The following is a 21,919-nucleotide window of genomic DNA, read 5'->3' as shown; positions in this document are numbered from 1 at the left end:
TCTCCTAATTAATGAATAAAGAATGGGCGTAATGTAATTTTAATTACATTGAGTAATTCTAAATTCTCTATATACAGTAGTCAACCTAAAGTGGATCCTTAAAGTGGATCCAAAACGCTTTTCCAAATTGTATTAAGACAGGAATGGGTGTTGGTCAATAGTTTTAGGAAAACTTTGATAAAAAAGTTTTGATCCACTTCATATTAAAATAATATTATATATATATATATAAGTGTATTTTAATATATATTTGTTTTATTCATTTGAATTAAAAGTTTTTTTTTTTTCATTTGTTTAATCTTTGTTGTTTTCATATGAATTTATTTTAAAGTTGTAATAAAGATTTCAATTATTTATTCTTATTAGTGGAAAAACACTGTATGACTTTCACTTTTTTATTATTTTACTTTGTGTTTTAGTTATTTTATTACTTTTATTTTATTTTGAAGTTGTACTAAATTAAAATTAGAACAATTCCTTTGGCAATTATAGCAAAAATTATGTTATAAAACTTATTTTAGTTTCACTTTCAGAGAATTCTAAGAACCCTGCTTAACTGTGTCTTTTACTCAGTTTAACCAGTGTATTTTAATATAATTTTGTTTTATTAATTTGAATTAAAATAGTTTTTTCTTGTTTGTTTAATCTTTGTTGTTTTCCTATGAATTATGTTTTAAGTTGTAGTAAAGATTTCAATTCTTTATTCTTATTAGTAAAAAAAAAGCTATTTTGTTATTTTCATTCAATCATTCGTTTCCATGCATTTTTCTGGGGCTGGGTCTCGGGAGCAGTAGTTTTAGAAGAGAATTGCAGACTTCCCTCTCCCTAGACACTTACTCCAGCTCCTCCGGGGGGATCCTTTGGCGTTCCCAGGCCAGCCGAGAGACATAGTCCCTCCAGCGTGTCCTGGGTCTTCCCTGAGGCCTTCACCTGATAGAACATGCCTGGAACACCTCCCTAGGTAGGCGTTCAGGAGGCATTCAAAACAGATGCCCGAGCACCTCAGCTGACTTCGCTCGATGTGGAAGAGCAGCAGCTCTACTTCGAGCTCCGCCCGAGAGACAGAGCTCCTCACCATATCTGTAAGGGTGCACTCTGCCATCCTGTGCAGGAAACTCATTTCGACCGCTTGTATACAAGATGTTCTTTCGGTCATGATTCAAAACTTTTTTTAAAGCTTTTTTTATTACTTTATTATTTAATTTTTAAGTTAAACTAATTTGAAATTAGAATGATTTCCTTGGCAATTATAGCAAAAATTATGTTCTAAAAAATAAATGAGTTTCACTTTCAGAGAATTCTAAGAACCTTTTTAACCAACAAAAACTTTTTACTGCTTAAAGAAGGTTTTGTCATGATTATGACAAATTACATGTTGTTAATGAGTGTTCCACAATGCTTTTCCACATGACTTGAATGCACAATTTACACACACACACACACACACACACACACACACACACACACACACACACACACGTGAGTGCTTTGAAACATCCAATCAGCCATATCTGTGAACTTCTGTCCTATAAAATGTTTTAGCTTAGCATAATTACAAAAATATTCATCAATAAATGTCCACCAGGTATTATGCTTCAATTACTCGTCATTACTTAAGCCATCCTAAAGGAATAGTGCACCCAAGAGTGAAATTCTCTCATCATCAACTCACCCTCCACTTGTTCTGTTGAACACAATAAGAGATATTTTGAAGAATGCTTGAATTTGTCTAAAAATATTGACTTCTATAATATAACTTACTGCTGAAGGAAATGACAACTAGTTTCCAACATTCTTCACACAATCTATTTATTTTGTGTAAACGATCAGTATATTGATATTTTTAGGTGTACTGTCTTTTTAAAGCCCTCAAAAGTTGGTTCAATCACTCAAGAGGCCTGTGTCCGGATGATCTCGTCTGTTTAGTTATTTCTGTGTGAGGATGCGGCATTCAGCCGGAGATGAGCCTCCAATCACACCCAGTTTTAATGATGTGGGCTGCTTACCCAGAATGCAGTGCGGCGGTGCCCAGCCGGGGGTGCAGCGGCAGGCGCCTGTGATGTGGTGACACTGGGCCTCGTTCCTGCACTGGCACATCTGCGCACAGTCCTGCCCGTAAAACCCGACGGGACATCCTACAGAGGAGAGCAGATCTGAGTCATAATGAGAAACGGTACATCATCTCAAAGTCAAGCGCACAGATCCCGATGCCAGTGTAATTGGGTTACTGTTTTACCAGCATCCACGTGGACACATTAGGGCTGACAGAAGATCTCATATCATAATATATACGTCATCTTCTGTCCTGTGATAAAGATATATATACATATCAATATTGTGCATTTCTGTAAATTCACACAATATTTGATGTATCTTGATTACATTTAAAAGACTATTTCAGGGTTTCCGCAGGTTTCATCAAGTCAAATTAAAGACTTTTTAAGACCATTTTAGGGCTACACAATGGCTCAGTGGTTAGAACTGTCGCTTCACAGCAAGAAGGTCACTGGTTCGAGTCATGGCTGGGCCAGTTGGCGTTTCTGTGTGGAGTTTGCATGTTCTCCCTGTGTTGGCGTGGGTTTCCTCTGCTCTGATTTCCCCCAGTCCATAGAGATGCGGTACAGGTGAATTGAATAAGCTAAATTGGCCGTATAGTGTATGAGTGTGGCACTCAGTTTGCATGTAAATGCGAGAGTGTATGGGTGTTTCCCAGTACTGGGTTGCATCTGGAAGGGCATCCACTGCATAAAACATATGCTGAAATAGTTGGTGGTTCGTTCTGCTTTGGCAACCTCTGAAATAGAGACTAAGCTGGAGGAGAATGAATTAAATTTTAGACTTTTACAGGAATAAATGCTAGGTATTTTATTCTAATGGTCAGATTGGACAAATGGAAAAGAGATTGACTTGTCTCATCAAAACAATTTAGTTATTTCTTAGTTGCGTATTTTAAATAATGTGTCAAAACAAGCAAAGTGTAGTTGTATACATACATTACTTTAAAAAATAATAATAATGACTGATTTTTAAATCTAGAATAAGTTTAAAGTAGTTGCAAATCATGTCAGTGTCCTGGTAGCTCTAAATACATGGAGAACTTTTTAACTAATGTTATTGTGAGGAAGATAATTCAACCATATTTGTAAATAAAGTTAATAAATACAACTTTTATTGAAGTTTTATTGAGATGGATTGTTGGTGATTGAATAGGTGCAGCCCTTGCTTTACATGGACATAGGAAAATTAAGACCTGTTTAAAATAATTTAAGACCTACAAGAAGAGTCTATTTGAGGCCTCACATTTTTATTTTTTGTCATCTAAAACATTTTAAGTATTTCTTTTTTTTTTCTTTTCTTTACATTTTAAAGTACAGTATATACTCAGAAATGTACTTTAATTCATATTTCTTACTTTTTTTAGAACGACTAAAAAAAAATTTAAAGAAAATACAAAATATTGTACTTTCAAGATTGCAACTTTCTCGCGATGTAGTTATTCATGTTTCTGTTTGCATCCTCATAATGATGTATGTTATTTTGTACGACCATAAAACATTACTACAATAATAAAACAATACCACTGTTTGTCATTTCATTTCGTTCTGTTTCTCGTTTTGTTTCGAATTTCATCCTGTTTCTCATTTTGTTCTATTTCCTTTTTTTTTTTTTTGTTCCATTTCTCATTATGTTTCATTTAGGTTCCATTTTGGTTCAGGTTAGTTTTCATTCTGTTTTTCATTTTGTTTTGTTTCTTGTTTTGTTTCTCATTTTGTTTCATTCTGTTTCTCATTTCATCACGTTTCTGGTTTCGTTCTGTTTCTGGTTCCGTTTACTTACATTTCTCGTTTCGTTTTGTTTGTTTTTTTCAGGTTACTTTTTTTACGGTCCAGTTTTTATTTATTTATTATTATTATTATTATAGTTGTTGTAGTTTGGGAGTTTTTTTATATATTAATTGGGGTTTCTTTTTTCTTTGAGGCTAACTCCTCCTTTCACCTGCGGCTAATTCAGATTGTGGGTTTTATAAGCGGAAGTTGAGAGTGCGTCTGGGTGGCTCTCAGTTTCCAGTGCATGTCTGGCTGATCCTCCTGTTTTTGCTCTGTAGCAAGCATGACTGGTACTTGCTGAGAATCTATGTATCTTGTTGTTCCGATGAAGGTTTGAGAATTTTGTGTGCGTCTTGTGCAGCCGCTGCTGAGGAGCCATGCTGTTTTTGGTGCTATTTAATTTAATAATTTAATGCTTTTTAATTATTTGTTGATCTATGTTTTATGTTTGATCTATGTTTTATTTTGACTGAGTGAATATTGATAAATTAATTAGTCTAGAATTTTGTTGCCACTTTATTTTAGTAAAAGACATGTTTTTTGTCTCTAAATAATTAGAGAATTGTAGTTCTTGAGTTGCGTGTTGCTGACCCCTCCCGAGACAAGTTCGTAACAACTTTCCATTCCTTTCAGGTTAGTTTTTGCTCCGCTTCTTGTTTTGTTTTTTAGTTAAAAAGTATACTTTGATTCCATAAAATATATAATAGAGCCTAACATGGAATGATAAACTTTATTTTGCCCATACGATATATATGTATCCCCATATTGCATAGCCCTAGGACATGTTTATCCTTCATCTCTCCATCATGCTCATCTCTCTTTTCATGTCTCATTTCCTAGTGAATGCTAAGCGTGTGCATTGCTCTCATCAGCAGTAATTGCGTGATCTCATTCACCACATGTGCGGCACATCCTCACCACAACAAAGTCCATGTGTGTGTGAGGAAGACGGACAGACAGACATTTCTAGGAAAACCTGAACACCTGCTGAGGCTCACAGGTTCACCGTCTGGGTAGAGAAATATAGCGCCTGTGCAAATATTCCCTGAGCTGACACTTTTACACTTCAAGCTCAGGTTTTTTTCACCTCACGCTTCGTGCAGAACTTCTAATAAAAGTTTTGTGCACCTGGCTAAAAGGGCGGTTAATGCTGTAATGTTGCAGTGCTGTTGGTCAATAAAATAAAATAAAATATTTTTTTTACCTCAAACTTGACTTAAAACTCCAATGAGGCTAAACTAAATTTGTGGATGGCTATCTTATGCAGCAGATTCCCATCCAGCCACAACCCAGTGCTGAGAAACACCCATACATGCTCACACACACACACACTATGCGCAATTTAGCTTATCCAATTTACCTATATAGCGCATGTCTCTTTGGACTGTGCGGAAAACCGGAGCACCCATAGGAAACCCACACAAACATGGGAAGAACATGAACATTCCAAACAGAAATGCCAACTGACGCAGCCGGGACTCGAACCAGTGACCTTCTTGCTGTGAGGCGACAATGCTAACTATTGATTTTTGGTCAGGATCAGCTAAAATAATAAGAGCTCATAAAATACATTAGCAAGGCATTTTAATTTGACATATTTATAATGAATCAGGGATTTCTTTAGACTTCCAACATGAGAAACGAAACAAGGAACTAAACAAGACGAGAAACAGAACAAAACAAGAAATGGAACAAAAACTAACCTGAAAGGAATGGAACAAAACGAAATGAGAAATTAAACTAAACTAAACAAAACAAGAAATAGAGCAAAATGAGAAACAAGATGAAACAAAACAAGAAATGAAACAAGAAACGGAATGGAAACTATCCTAAACGAAACAAGGAACTAAACAAGAAGAGAAACAGAACTAAACAAGAAATGGAACAAAAACTAACCTGAAAGGAATGGAACAAAACGAAATGAGAAATTAAACTAAACTAAACAAAACAAGAAATAGAGCAAAATGAGAAACAAGATGAAACAAAACAAGAAATGAAACAAGAAACGGAATGGAAACTATCCTAAACGAAACAAGGAACTAAACAAGAAGAGAAACAGAACTAAACAAGAAATGGAACAAAAACTAACCTGAAAGGAATGGAACAAAACGAAATGAGAAATTAAACTAAACTAAACAAAACAAGAAATAGAGCAAAATGAGAAACAAGATGAAGAAATGAAACAAGAAACGGAATGAAAACTATCCTAAACGAAACAAGGAACTAAACAAGAAATGGAACAGAAACTAACCTGAAAGTAATAAAACGGAAACTAAACTTGAAACGAAATGCTTGTTTACTAATATAAACTGCTCATGAATAAGAATAAATATGATAATCTCCATTTCTGTCATGAGGTGTCATATTCCTCAATTAAACTTTTTTCCTCCCTAAAATAAAAAATAAAAAAATTTACCTCAAACTTCTTACAAAATTTTAGTAAGACAAAAAAATGTTAATAATATATAGCTAATATAAATAAAGATACATTTGTAATTCATCCCACACACTAAAATAAAACCAAATGAATCAAATAAAACTAAATATATGTGGTTTAGCTCATTTACTTCATCAAAAAACCTGTAGAATTTATCTGCGAAAACTTCTAAAATTTAGATATAGAGCAGTAGCTCAACTTCAAAGTTTTTTTTTTTTGTGATCTAGTCTAAGCATTGACTGTCTCACACTGATCGGATTAATCGTGTCAAATTTATGAAAGTCAGTTTCATTGAAATGTAGATGCAAATTTATGTGCTTTTGTCTACAAATGTCGCAAACTTAATCTGCATATTATATGTGATAAGACATACAGTACAATTTGTACAAACTCCACTTACATGGCTACTGTCTTTCATTGCCTCACACACACACACACACACACACACACACACACAAGCACACACACGGACAAGCAAATGAAATCGGAGTCTCTCAGTATGAACACAAGTGTAGACAGACATCTACACAATCCCAGCGCATATGGCACACAGACGCACAGATCATAGGAGATCGGTACAGTACTCCATCAGCCTGATAAGATCTTGTAAAGCGTGTGTGCGTGAGTGTGTAACGGCAGCGGATGCTTATAACCGGACTGCAGCCGGTAAAATGTGTTTCACGGCTGAGGCTTTGAGAGATGGAAACTGATGATAGCATTCAAAAGCTCGCAAAAAAAAAAACCTGCTGCGCGTGTGTCTGTGCGCCTATGGAACATGAGTTGAATTTCTGGCTGAACTACCGAGTTGAAAACGTCCCAAAACGGACGGGCGGAACTGTGGTCCTGTGGAGGCCTGATGTCTCTAGTCGGAGGCTGATTTATTAAAGATGAAATCCACGGATGTAAAAGTCTACTATAAACCAAAACAATCTGCTTCTCTGTGTCTAAATCGATGGTGGTGGAGTTGATACAGATGGAGATGGAGCTTTAATGGTCCTGGTTTGCTCCTTTTCGCTTGATTTTGGACCATTTCTTTTTTTCTTTACGTTGTTTAATATATGAGTTCTGTCATCTTTGGTTATTGCATGAATCATCGTTAGCTGCTCCTTAAAATTCAGGATATGGATAGTCTTCTTTATTTCTAAAGCACTTTTTACGATGTCGATTGTATCAAAGCAGATTAACATGGATGAAGAAAAGAGAATGCAGAGTAGTGGTAAAATGCTGGTGTTGGTGAAATGTTGGTGTTAATACTATTTGTAGTTGTTGAACGAGGTAATCCGAATTCAAAATATTGGAGAGGGAGTTTTTGTTCACACGACCCCTCCTCCGATGACTTGATCAGGTTGTCAGATTGAGGACACAAACACAAGCAAGCATGCTTGATGAACCAGCCTCACACCAGACGCAGATGAAGCATCAAGCACGAGTGAGTTAAATGTTAAGTCAATGCAAAGGCGTGAATAGATATCCTGTGGTGCGATTCACGCCAATGAGATGGCGTGAAATGAACGTAATTGGGTTGAGTGGGAAAATCTGAACTTTAGCAAACATTCGTGTCACTTTAACCATTCAGGAGTTTGCTCTTGTTGGGGTGTGATTGTGACATAGCGCCTGCAGTTGTTGTCCCGAGGGGAAATCCTCCTGCCAACACTGGACAACAGCTTATCAAACTGGGCTGGGCTCAGTCAGAAGCACCGCTTAAAGCTTCCATCATCCAGGTATAGTTTCTGGAGGAGTTTATGAACTCACAGAGCTCGGTGCACCTCTGAAAGGATCTAGTGCACTCAGACATCACGCCAAACGAATCTACGCTGTTTTTCAGCCTTCCTAAAGCACATAAAGCACAGTTAACACTGATTTATACTTCTGTGTCGAGGAATCGCAGTTACCCACAGCACATGTCTTGCGTGTAGTCGTGCATTTATACTGTTTGTATTGCTTTGCAATAACACTTCCGAAATGATAGCTGACAGTAGGTTGTTTTGTAAAAATCCTGATGGTTCTATGGGTCTTGTCTATCAAATCAAATTTTAATTTTTTTTAATATTTTCTTTTGGGTTCAAATCAGGTGATTGGCCAAGCCATTCTACAGCTTGATTTTCTTTCTCTGAAAGCATTTGACGGTTTGGCTGTGTTTTGGATAATTGTCTTGCTAAAATGTCCACCATGGTTTCTTCATCCTAATAATGTAGATGTTGGACTGAAGCAGCTAATATTAGTTTACAGTGACAAAGGACAGAGGGTTGCTGAAAAACTACTGAGATTTTAGCTGCTGTCTGGGCTTTCACTCCCTTTCCACACCTCCCTTTTTTCATGTGTTCTATACTTTTTCATCATTTCATTCTATTATGCATAAATTAATTTGTAAACTAATTAGATTTGTTTTCTTTGCATATGTGGATTTCTTTGGTTGCTTTCAACATCTAGTAAAAATTTCAAGTCAATGGCACCTTTAGAAATATATTTTTTGAGAAAAATAGTGATGTGTTCAATACTTATTTCGTGTGTACCATATTTATGGAGCATTTTCAGCCATGATCGCATAAATTGAGGCAACTTTCAAGACTGTACTTAAATATGCACAACCTTTTTTTGAATGTAATAACGTGCATCCTATGTAAAGCTGCTTAGGAATGATAATTAATGTAAAAGCGCTATGCAAATAAACCTTGATTTGCAGTTTGACCATAAACTCATTGGCATTCTATATAAGCGATGAAAATAGATTCAAGAATCACATGCATGAAACTTGTTAAAGTGCGTGACAGTTTGCCTGTCTGTGCATATAGTGTGTGTGTTTTACATGTGGTGTCTTTTTTTTTTTTTTTTTAGCTAAGATAGGACTCGCCGTCTATGTTTGGCATTGTGTGTATGTCTGTGCATTGTGGTTTGCTCATAAAGTGCAGCAGCTGGATGTGGCTGTCTCATTAAGCAGAGGATGCTGTCATGGATCCAGCAGGGTGTGTCTCTTTCTCTGTGTGTGTGTGTGTTATGTCAGTGGCTTAGATTAACCACTAGAAGGCAGATACGACTCTCAGGTCATCGAGGACAAAACTTTCTTACCTGCTCTAGCTCATATTAACTACATATTTCTTTGAAGCGTACGATTTCCTTTCCTGCCTCGATGTCATTACGACACACTAAGCATTCAAAACAAATGGCTGCTTGACTGCCCGGTGAGTGAGTGTTTCAATGAGCAAACGGGAATCAAAAACATTCCACTTTCCACACAGACACACATTCGGAGTGCATGATGGGTGGGTTTGCCTCTCAGACTGATTGAGGCTTCCTGTTTCCCTGCTGAAGAAGAGGCCCCGGTGCATTAGGGCTCCAAAAACACTGCTTTTGGAGGAGGAACTGGGCTGAGAAATGATATGCAATTAAATAGAGCTGGATAAAAAAATATTAGCTCTATTTTAAAAGGATTGGGGTGCATTTGTTTGTAACTCACTCTTTTCACAGTGAGATCCCACCCAGCCGGCGGCACAGGTACAAGCTCCACTGATATGATCACATTCTGCTCCATTCTCACATTCACACACTTGTTTACAGTCTTCTCCATACAGGCCTTCAGGACATTCTGAAACAAAGCATCACGGGAAAGGTAGATTCAGTTTGGCTTTATAAAAATAAGTGCTAATTTAGCACGCTTAAAGGGAACATTGTTTAAAGGGCACCTATGATGAAAATCATCTTTTGTGAGCTGTTTGGACAGAACTGTGTGTAGGTAGTGTTTCCACTGTCATATTGGAGTGATAGAAACCCAATAAAGTCTCTTTTTCTAAAAAATCTCCTGACGTTAAAATAGGATCCAAATCCCAGTGTCCTAATCTGACAAAACGTAAAATACTTGAGATTCCTCGTGAGATCAGGCTGGGTTTTCCCAATGTTTCTCAAATAACATGTAAACAAGTGTCCACAGAACATTATTTTTACAAATAAACTGGGATTAAAAAATCTGTTCCAACTCTCTGCAATATTTTTCATAAGTTTATAACGTTTTTAAAACAGCATGTTTCTAATAAAGACAGAATAATTGACAAATCTTAATAATCACCACAGCCACATGGTGTCAGTGTCAATCACGCTAATGTGTGTATGTATGTTTACTGCAAATAGGCATGGGCTGGTATAAAATTCTGACGGTATGATAACCTTGGATAAAAATATCACGGTTTCACTGTATTTTGATTAATGCTCTAAAATATATCTTTTAAAATGTCTATGTAAAAAACTAAAACTTTTTTCCCCCTTTGAGCACAATATATTTTATTTTGAGAAACATTTATAATATTTTGGAGCAGTAAACACGTCAGGCTATATAATTCAAATGAATCATTGACTTCTGCTGTCTTCATTATTTTCAAAAACACAGATTTCTTTACAATTTAAAACGGCATCTTTGGATATCTTTTCTGCTGGAAATACTAATGTCCTGAAAAAAAATAAATCAATAAAAATAAATTATTGTACATATATGGTAGGAACGGTAGCGGGAAACGTTGCTGTTTTTTCCAACCCGCAGTATACCTTGAAAATTGTTATCATCCCATGCCTAACTGCACACATCATTTGTGTGTGACTCATCATGTCAGAAAGGCTTGAATAAACTCCAACACAAATACATAAAGTAAACTTACTTGGGTATTTTTTAATAATGAGCTGTATTTTTAGTTTCATCCATGTCTGCCTCTATCACTGACTGCTGTTTATCTGATGTAATGCAGGAGAAGCAGACACACACATGGGAACGGTAGGCGGGGAGAAGCAGCTCATTTGCAATTAAAGCCACAGGCTGCTACAACAACAAAAGCTACACTGTACTCCAACATGAAAACAGACATATTCTGGAGACGGATAAATTATCTGATGGGTATTTTGAGCTGAAACTTTACAGACACATTCTGGAGACACCAAAGGCTTATCTAACATCTTGCAAAATAGGTAAAATAGGTGCCCTTTAAAAGATGTTTAAAAAATGTTACTTAAAAGTTAGCATGTAATGTTATTAAATAATATTTTGGAATATCCTTGTAACTTTGATAGAAAAACATTCTTAAAACATTGATATAATAGTGATGAAATGTTCTAATAACGTTTTTAAACAACTTTGACAACATCAGACTGAAATGTTATGAAAGCATTTAGCATTACATTATTAAAACCAAAAAAGTAATGTTCATACATGATTTTGAATGTTCTATGATAAGGTTTTGGTAACTTACTGTGTCAATATAAATCTTTAATATATAAGTATCAATATAAAGTGAATGGAATGAAATGACAACAAAAAAACTCTTCCACGATCAGCTGAACCCCTGTGAACAAAACAAGGACCCTCTCATCTCTCTACACTACACGACAACCTCAAAACATTATCCAATTCTAAGTGTGCCTCACACAGGTGAGTAAGCTTGACAAACCACATGTAGAAAACACACTCTTTTATTTTAACCAACACTTGCACCAGTTTTGCACAATATATTTTTTACAGTCATTCCAAACCTCTTTAAAAAAAAAAAGAAATAATACAGTGTGCATTTATGAAGTGTGCTTCAGACGGGCCACTTAAATCTCTGAGCATTAACAGTTTCTTTATATAATTAGCACTTCTTGTGTGTGTTGCCTCTTTTTTGAATTGTTGCATGATTCTCATAAATGTCACTTTGGGCAAAAGCATCTGCTAAATGACTTAATATAAATGTAAAAAATGAATGTTCTACTAATGTTTTAAATAACATTCTGGAAGCATTAATTTACATGAGATATGAAGACATTCTGAATGACACTAATATTGCAAAAAGAAAATAACATTAATGCATTGATGCAAATTTGTCTTTTTGAATGTTTTAAGAATTCAAAAAGTCATGTTACTTAGTGGGAATAATTAAAAACCTAATATTGTTAGCTGGTATGACTGTGTTAAGAATAAAATACTCATTACATCCATCCTGCTGATTTTAAGCGTGTTTAGCTTAAATTTAAGAAAGAAAGTCATATACTGAAAAACTACTACGGTATGTACAAAAATGTCATTTTAATTTAAATAAATTCAAGTTAAATCTGAATTTTAAAAAGTCAAATATTATTAAAACTGTACTTCTGAATACAAAAAAGCATCCTATTAAAATATGAAGTACTATTTTGGCATATGAATAACACTAAAATGATATTTTATAAAATTATAGTACACTGTATGGCCATTTTTTAAAAGTTACTGATGACACACTCTCTCATTTATTAGTGTGCGCAGCAGTTATGTTTCAAATTTTTATTTCTTAGAATTTTTTTCTACATATAGGCATTCTGATTCGTTTGTTCTGCCTGTAGTTGTATTGTATTGACACAAGGTGGCAGCATTTGTCATTAAATTAGCCTCAGATTTAACATTTGTTTCGCAACTTTTGCATTTTGAACTACTTAAATGTATCAAAATGTATCATTTAAAACAAAAAGTCATCGAATTAATCAGAAAGAGAGAGAATGAAAAGCAAAATGAACAGACTTACTCTTATCACAGTGTTGTCCAGTATATCCAGACTCACACACACAGCGCCCACTGCTGGACTCACAGCTCACTGCATTACTGGCGCACTGGCACACATTGGCACAGCCTGCACCCCAAAAACCTGCCTCACACACTGAAAAAGAGAATAGGTATTAATAACGTGAACTAATTTAATATTCACAATTCTATGAAGCCTACACTTTAAAAATGAGTTCCACACAATTCCTTTGTCCTAACACAAACCCATTAAGTCAGGGGTGTTCAAACTTGGTCCTGGTGGGCCGGTGTCCTGATGAGTTTAGCTCAAATTGGCTTCAACACACCTGCATAAAGTTTCTAATATATCTAGTAAAAGCTTGATTAGCTGCTTCAGGTGTGTTTGATTAGGGTTGGAGCTAAACTCTCCAGGACACCGGCCCTCCACGACTGACTCCTGGATTAAGTCAACGTAATCGTAATAAACGTAAGCATAAAAGAATTGAGTTGTTCCAAAAAAAAATAATCAAGAATTGTGTTGTTTGAGCTCATTTAAAATAAGTAGTTTGAATAAACAGCGAGAAAAAAATTTGAGTGTATATATTTTTATTTGTGTGTTATTTTATGCCTCACTTTATTTCTAATAAAATGTTATTAATTTTTCAAATAACAAATACACAAAAACCATATTTAAGGTTTAAGTACGCAATAGAAACATTTATATTTATTACTGTCCTTTTAAATGTCAATTTTATTGTTTTATTTTATTGTACCGATTATGCTACATGTGCTGAATGTGTATTATTTAATACATTTTTAATTGATTGTTCATTTATTCACTTTCTTGTCGGCTTAGTCCCTTTATTAATCCGGGGTCGCCACAGCAGAACTTACCACCAACTTATCCAGCACGTTTTTACGCAGCGGATGCCCTTCCAGCCGCAACCCATCTCTGGGAAACATACACAAACACTCATACACTACGGACAGTTTAGCCTACCCAATCCACCTGTATCACACGTCTTTGGAAACCGGAGCACCCGGAAGAAACCCACGTGAACTCAGGGAGAACATGCAAACTCCACACAGAAACACCAACTGAGCCGAGGTGACAGCACTACCTATTACGCTACTGCGTTGCCTTATTTATTGCTTCGTTATTTTATTTTAAGCTCAGAGGATGTATACAATTAATGTAAATTCAAACAATTAAAAATAAATTAGTATAAATTTGGTTATTCAATTATCAAATAATTTTTTAATGTTTTATTTATGCATTTTATTTTATGTGCAGGAATTTCAAATATTTTAATAAAATTGTTTCTAAATTATTATTGTTAAGTGCTTGCCTTGTTGATGTCCTCTAGAACTACAACTTTTTAATTAGTTGTAGTAGTATTAATATTTTATGCACATTTTATGCAATTATGAAATATTTTATTGTTAAACTTTATATTAATAATAGTTTTACACTTTATTTATTTATTTATTTGCTTTGTCTTTTGTCATTGTCATTGAGACTATTTTCAAATATTTTGCTAGAGAACGAGAGAGAGAGAGAGAGAGAGAGAGAGAGAGAGAGAGAGAAAGAAAGACAGGAACCACAATTTTTGGTTTTGAAAACGAGGTAAAACTATATCTATATCTATAGCAAAAACGAGGTAACGGGTTATAGACAAGTGAATAGAAACATTAAACACTGAAGTTCAAACTGCACACAAATCTTTATAGATCCCCAGTCTGAATTCAATCAATATCTCTTCTTCTCTTCAAAAAAACTTTTAAACCGCTTTCCCTCAACCTCACTGCAATTACCCAGAATCCCCTCTGAGAACGGGATAAAAAGGGCCTGTTTTAGCATGAAGAACAAACCGGGATCTGTTTAAGCCATTAAGACAAAAAATGTCATGTAAGTGATCAAGAGAGACTTATAACCAAAACAGACTCTTCAAATATGCTGTCCAAAATCCATTTAGATTTCTCTTCAGCGAACAGAAGGAAACACCATTTATTAAACACACATTTTCAGCATAAATCCAGCTACATAAAACATTTATACCATTACATTTGAAGCTACTGAGGATAAAACTATTGAAACACTTACAGCTGCCATTCATGTGAGTGTTTAGTGCATTTGCTTCTTTAAAGTGATCAGATATATTGTGTGATGAGTGATGGTTCAACCCAGGGATGATTGCTGATGGAGACATTATCGAGTTGTTAAAATAACTGTAGCGTTAAAGAGGTTTTGTGTACTGACATCTAACTGTCACTAGAGGGCGATGCAAAGCTATTTTTGACCAGGGGAAAAAAGAAAAAAAAGAGTAATATGCAGGAATATAGATGAGTAGAACAGATGAATATTCTGTGCACTGCAAAACTGTCAAAAATATAATAATAATTGATATATTATTATACACACACACACACACACACACACACACACACATATATATATATATATATGTATTCTTTATTTATATTTGTTTATATATAATATATTTATTTTATTTACATTTGACTTATGTATATTTATTTATATTTTATTTATTTATTTTTATTTTTATTCATTTATTTATTTATATTTTATTTATTTATTTATATTTATTTATATATTGTTTATTTAATATTTTCTAAAATTCCAGCAATGCAAAGTTAAATAAACGATTAGAATTTTTTTTTTTATGTTTTAATAACTCGTTTCTAATAACTAATGCATTTTGTCTTTGCCATGAGGACACTACATAATATTATTATACTTATTTTGCAATATACTGGTGCAGGGTATTTGGCTTTATGTGCAATTTTAAATTCAAATCCTAAAGCTTTTAGAAATTCAGATTGAAGCCTTAATTAGGTTAACTAGGTAAGTTAAGTTAATTAGGAAAGTCATTGGCCTAGAGTGGTTTGTTCTGTAGCCAATAAAAAATGCCATTTACATCACTTGGAAATATTCTGTAGCCAATAAAAAAATATATAATTACTAATTACATCAATCATTAAAATAATTTAAAAAATACTTTTATTGCAGCCAAAACAAAAATGAATGAGACATTATCCAGAAGAAAAATATGATTAAAATACTGAAAAAATACTGATTGAAAAATGTCCTTGGACTATAAAAAAATTTCCTATGAAATGGTAGAAAACTAATTAACATTTTACAAAAGTTCTTACATTTAATTTATTTTTATATACAGTTAAAGTCAGAATTATTATCCAACCACAGAAATATTTTTCCCCAATTTTTGTTTAACGGAGAGAAGATTTTTTTCAACACATTTCTAATCATAATAGTTTTAATAACGTATTTCAAATAACTGATTTAATTTATCTTTGCCATGATATTTTACTAGATATTGTTCAAGACATTTCTATACAGCTTAAAGTGACATTAAAATTATATTTAGGTTAATTAGGGTAACGAGGCAGGTTAGGGTAATCAGGCAAATTTGTAGAACAATGGTAAAAAGAGCTGCTTTTTAAAAAATTCAAAACTGATATTATTCTAGCCAAAATAAAACAAAAGAGACATTCTCCAGAAGAAAAAATATTATCAGACATGCTGTGAAAAATTCCTTGCTCTGTTAAACATAATTTGGGAAATATTTAAAAAACGGACAAAAAAAACTCAAAGGGGGCTAATAATTCTGACTTCAAGTGTATGTGTGTGTTTGTGTATATATATATATATATAGTTCAGTAGGACAGGGAAGTTTTAGTACCTCACAATTATATCCATAATTTAAATCAAATTGTATACAATAGCACTGCTTACCCATCTGGCATTTCTCTCCATGATATCCAGCTGGGCACATCCTCTGGCACTCTCCAGTTTTAGGGTCACACGACTTCCCATCAGAGCAGTTACACAGCCCGTGGCATCCAACACCAAAATATCCATCGTCACAGTCTTTGCAAGAGCACAACATAATATACATATAAGGACAAAACTGTTCGCTCTAATAGCTCAAAATCTTTTCAAGTTCTTTTTAACAGAGCAAGTAAATCTTTTCACAGTATTTCCTATTATATTATGTTTCTGGAGAAAGTCTTAGTTAAAGAGGCCGTTATGTCAGAAAACTCTGTCATTATTTACTCCCCCTTGTTCCAAACCCGTTTGTGTTTCTTCTGTTGAACACAAAAGAAGATATTTTGAAGAATGCTGGAACCTGTAACCATTGACTTCCATACTCTTTGTTTTTCCTACTATAGAAGTCGATATTTACAGGTTTTCAGCTTTCTTCGAAATATCTTCGTAGGTGTTCAACAGAAGAAAGAAACAAGTGTTGTGAGAGAGAGTAAATAGTGAGTAAATTTTCATTTTGGGGTGAACTTTCCCTGTAAACGGCACTTTGCGAAATATTAAAAACAAAAGAATACAAATTTTTTACACAATGGCTTCTAATTTTGTCTTCAACTATATGTCTGTCTTCCTTATATAACTGTTTCAAATGCCTCCATCACCGTTTTACCCACCTGTCTGGCAGCGGTCGCCATGGTAACCAGGTTTACACAAACAGGTGCCCATTTGGGGATCACAAGAGAGAGAGTTTTCCTGCACACATTCACACTCCTCTGAACAACCCGCACCATGGCTCCATTTGGGACATGCTGAGGTGGAGAAACAATATTTTAACATATCAGCAAAACTCATTCTTTCATTCATTTCCTCTGCTTTTCCGGGGCTGGGTGGGAGGGGCAGCAGTCTTAAGAAAGAACTCCAGACTTCCCGCTCCCCAGACACTTCCTCCAGCTTCTCTGGGGATCCTGAGGGGCTTCCAGGCCAGCTGAGAGACATAATCCTTCCAGTGTGTCCTGGGTCTTCCCCATGGCCTCCTCCCAGTGGGACATGCCCAGAACACCTTCCTAGGTAGGCATCCAGAAGGCATCTGGAACAGATGCCTGAGCCACCTCAGCTGACTTCTCTTGATGTGTAGGAGCAACGGCTCTACTCTGAGCTCCTCCCGAGTGACAGCTCCTCATTAAGCTATCTATAAGAGTGCGTCCTGCCACCCTGCGAAGAAAACTCATTTCAGCCACTTGTATCTGGGATCTTGTTCTTTCAGTCATGACCCAAAGCTCATGACCATAGGGGAGAGTAGGAATGTAGATTGACCGGTAAATTGAGAGCTGTAACTTTCGGTAAAGCTCCATTTTCACCACATTGGACCGGTACATCGACTGTATTATTGCTGCCGCTGCGCCTGTCAATATTATGCCCCATCCTTCCATCATTCATGAATAAACCCCAAAATACGTGAACTCCTCCGCCTGGAGTAAGGATTTTCCTCCAACCTGGAGATGGCAAACCACCTTTTTCTAGTGGAGCATCATAACCTCGGACTTGGAGGTGCTGATTCTCATCCCAGCTGCGTCACACTCGACAAACTGCCCCAGTGCATGCTGAAGGTCCATGTTCGAAGAAGCCAACAGAACAACATCATCTGTGAATAACAGAGATAAAATCCTGTGGTCCCTGAACCTGTCCCCCTCCAGCCCATGGCTGTGCTTTGAAATTCCATGCATTAAAATTATGAACAGAATTAGTGACAAAATATGATATAATATATATATTGTGGTTAATAATGTTAATAAACAAATAAGAAGCCATTCAAACAAAACCTGTTTTTCTTCACTTTTCTAAAGTTTTTCTATGTAAATATGCGCTTGATGGTCACGTGTGACGCCTGTTTCACACCGCAAGCGTCAGCGGCGCGTGAGCAGAGCGTGAGCAGCGCGTATGTCGAGCAGTAGCAGCACGCAGGCGTTTGCCTTTCACACCAGCTGCGTCTGCAGCGCGCAGCTCTTCGGCAGCTGCTGCTGAGATCAACCTATCTCTGTCTATTCTATCTAGTTACCCCTCTATATACAAATACACTTTTTAAACTTTTCATCTGTACCAAGGCCCCTCCTATGCTGTTTCATTAACCTGCAAATGTTTATTTTACAAATTTTATAGATCAAATAGTACTGTATGCTTCTAAAGCTAACTTATATGAGAATTGTCTACAGTCAGAAGACAATCGCCTGTGATATCATGTCATTTGTTTTTTGATTATCAGGTTGCTGTAGACCTAGTTATAATCATATTTATACAATATAGTTATAATGATATTTATACATGATCAAACTAGTGTTAATTTCTCCGCTTCAGTGATGTCCAGCGGCAGAATAACAGCTCGTTAATTCATGCTCGTGCAGATGATGAGACGGACAAAAGTAATTAATGCATGCCATTCTTTTACTTATTTTCGTGTTGTCAGATTCACAGTGCAAACAGCTCCCGGTAGGAATAACTCGAGTGAACATAAAACAAAGCCGATTAAAACTTTCTTGCTCTGCTAGCTGCACAGAACACAGCGAGCTCACATAATCCAGCATGCGTGTCGCACTACACTACCCACAATACACTTCGCTATGGACTACAAATCCCGTAAATATTCCATTTCCCCTCTCCTACAACACTAGTGTGCAACTTAAGCAAAACTGATAGTAAAATAGTTTTACATTTGGTTTTGTAGTTCGGGCCTAAATAAATGTTTGTTGCCGTTTTTAATCGTTTTAAGTTCATTTGAATGACTATATATAAACCATTTGACATTATTAACGCATTTATTGGGTAAAATTGTTAGTTTTTACTGTCATTCAATGTGTTTTGGTCATTCTCAATGCACTGTCACTTTAATTGAGCGTGAGCAGCGCGTCAAAAATAGACCCAGCGCCGAAACTATCGCTGCACTGCTGCTTCGGCGACGCTCACGCCTCGCTCTGACGCGCTGCTGCTGCGTGCGGTATGAAAGCTCTAATCTGTTAACATGGACGCCGAAAACACACGCGCTGCTCACGCTCTGCTCACGCACCGCTGACGCTTGCGGTGTGAAACAGGCGTGACAGTTACGCTTGTATTTTCCTTTCTTTTTTTTGCATGTACCTCCTCACAAGTGTCATGTTAACTTTTACATGCATCATCACTCATCAATATCAGTTCCAAAGCAGTGGACCAATCAGAAGAGCTCAGAGGTTAAACAAACCTTGCAAGCTTCTGTTTACAGTAGCAAGTTTGCATTACGTTATTATTTTGTTACAGTCCATGATTACAATGGTTATATTTGACAGCAACATGGCTGAGGAGATGCTTTTTTAAAAGTAAATTAGTGAATAAAAACATTCCTGAGCGCCACGTCTGACTTTTTAGACACAAAGAAGCTACAAAAGCAATCTGAGCAACTGTGTTTTGACCCACGGTAGAAGCTTAAAACATTTTACGGGGGTTTCACAGTAGCACTTTTGGTGTGAGTCAGCTGAAGTCAGAGTTTGGTTCATTTGGATAATCAGTATGTGAACACTTATTCATTTCATTTTCTTTCGGCTTAGTCTCTTATAAATCAGGGTTCACCACAGTGGAATGAGCCGCCAACTATTCCGGCATATGTTTTACGCAGTGGATGCCCTTCCAGCCGCAAACTGGGACACACACACTTACACTCTCACACATACACTTTGGCCAATTTAGTTTATTCAATTCACCTATAGCGCATGTCTTTGGACTGTGGGGGAAACCGGAGCACACGGAGGAAACCCACACGAACATGGGGAGAACATGCAAACTCCACACAGAAATGCCAACAGGCCCAGCTGGAACTCAAGCCAGTGACTTTCTTACTGTGAGGTGACATTGCTAAATGTGTATGTGAACACACACACACACACACACACACACACACACACACACACAAATAGTACTATGGCAAACCAAATATTGAAGTCAATGATTACATGTTTTCGACTTTCCTCAAAATATCTTCCTGTTTTCAACAGAAGAATCTCACAGGTTTGAAACAAGGGAAAGGTGTCACTTAATACCAGGTGTAAATCTGGTATTAGTATAAGACTTACGCAGATGGCAGAATTTGCCGTAGAGTCCCGGTGTGCACAGACAGCCTCCGTATAGACGATGGCAGTGTCCATTATTGGGGCAGTTGCACCTCCTCCGACAGAGTCGCCCATAAAAACCCTGCGGACAACCTGATCACATCACATCACATGATATTAGTAAAATTCAACAGTGTTCCTCTGGAAATACATCATCACATGACAAAAAGATCACAACACGTGCAAATAGCATGGAAATGTTTCAAGGACCCAAAAACGTGACACGACTGCTTTGATTTGCTTATTGTCCCATGACTATTTCTCAGTCAAGTAGTAGGTAATCTTTGAGTTTTTTTTGTTTATTTTAACATCCTGATTACACCATTCCCTTGTCTTTGGTTTATTATTAGCCTAAATTAGGGCCGGGTCGATAAACAGTATTATATTGAATCACAATCAAATTTATGTCAATAATAATGATAAGCTCAGGACTTTACTCTATATTGATCTAAGAGCCACAGCAGAAATGTGCAACAATAAGAATCTAAAAGTGTGTTGATATTAGAGTTGTACCAAATTTTCGGCCACTGAAAATTTATCGGCCCAAAATATGTTATGCCATTTAATGGACCCTCAAATTTTTGTGGCTTCAGTCATTTTTGGGGTATACTTAAATCTGGAAGCATCAACAACTTATATCAAAATATATATCGTTTTGGTTTGGTATGGAAAATAATTATTGAGATTGCATTTTTGCCATATCGCCCAGCTTTAGCCTAAACAGCCATGTCCGTCACGTGTTAGGGTCCCCTTGAAACATTTCTGTTGTGTTCTCTGCTATTTGCAAAAAAAGCTGGCTTTTTCCTAATTTGTTTGCATTGTGAGAAAATGCAGCGAGTTTTTTAAAATGTGTTTGCATTGTGAGGATTTGCAACACGTATGATGTCAAACCGATGAGGATCTTTTCTTAATTCGCTGGCTTTTTTTTAAATTGCATGTATTTTCTTAAATTGCAGCACATTAAGCTCTCTCGGCCACCAATATTTTTTTTACGTGTTATTTATTTATTTATTTATTTATTTATTTATTTATTTGTTTGTTTGTTTGTTTGTTTGTTTGTTTATATATTCAATCATTCATTTATTTATTTGTTTGTTTGTTTGTTTGTTTGTTTGTTTGTTTGTTTGTTTCATTTATTATGTTAGCCAAGTGTGCATTAATATTTATTATAATGCATTAATAATTATTATAATTTAATATTAATTATATTTACCATGAACATATATACATTTT

General features: G+C 35.7%; 1 protein-coding gene across 2 annotated transcripts in view; it reads right to left on the bottom strand.

Moving 5' to 3' along the window:
* Positions 1-21,919, bottom strand: part of egfem1 (EGF-like and EMI domain containing 1) — a 119,423-nt gene that overhangs the window by 38,188 nt on the left and 59,316 nt on the right. The window contains 6 exon segments of one of the 2 annotated variants that reach the window (NM_001080189.1): positions 2,007-2,135; positions 9,719-9,847; positions 12,777-12,908; positions 16,530-16,664; positions 17,231-17,365; positions 20,651-20,779. In NM_001080189.1, the coding sequence (NP_001073658.1) occupies positions 2,007-2,135; positions 9,719-9,847; positions 12,777-12,908; positions 16,530-16,664; positions 17,231-17,365; positions 20,651-20,779 (789 nt within the window). 2 annotated transcript variants of the gene reach the window in all.

This window comes from Danio rerio, chromosome 15, assembly GCF_049306965.1.
Source record: "Danio rerio strain Tuebingen ecotype United States chromosome 15, GRCz12tu, whole genome shotgun sequence".
NCBI lineage: Eukaryota > Metazoa > Chordata > Actinopteri > Cypriniformes > Danionidae > Danio > Danio rerio.
This window is presented reverse-complemented; position numbering and strand designations above follow the sequence as displayed.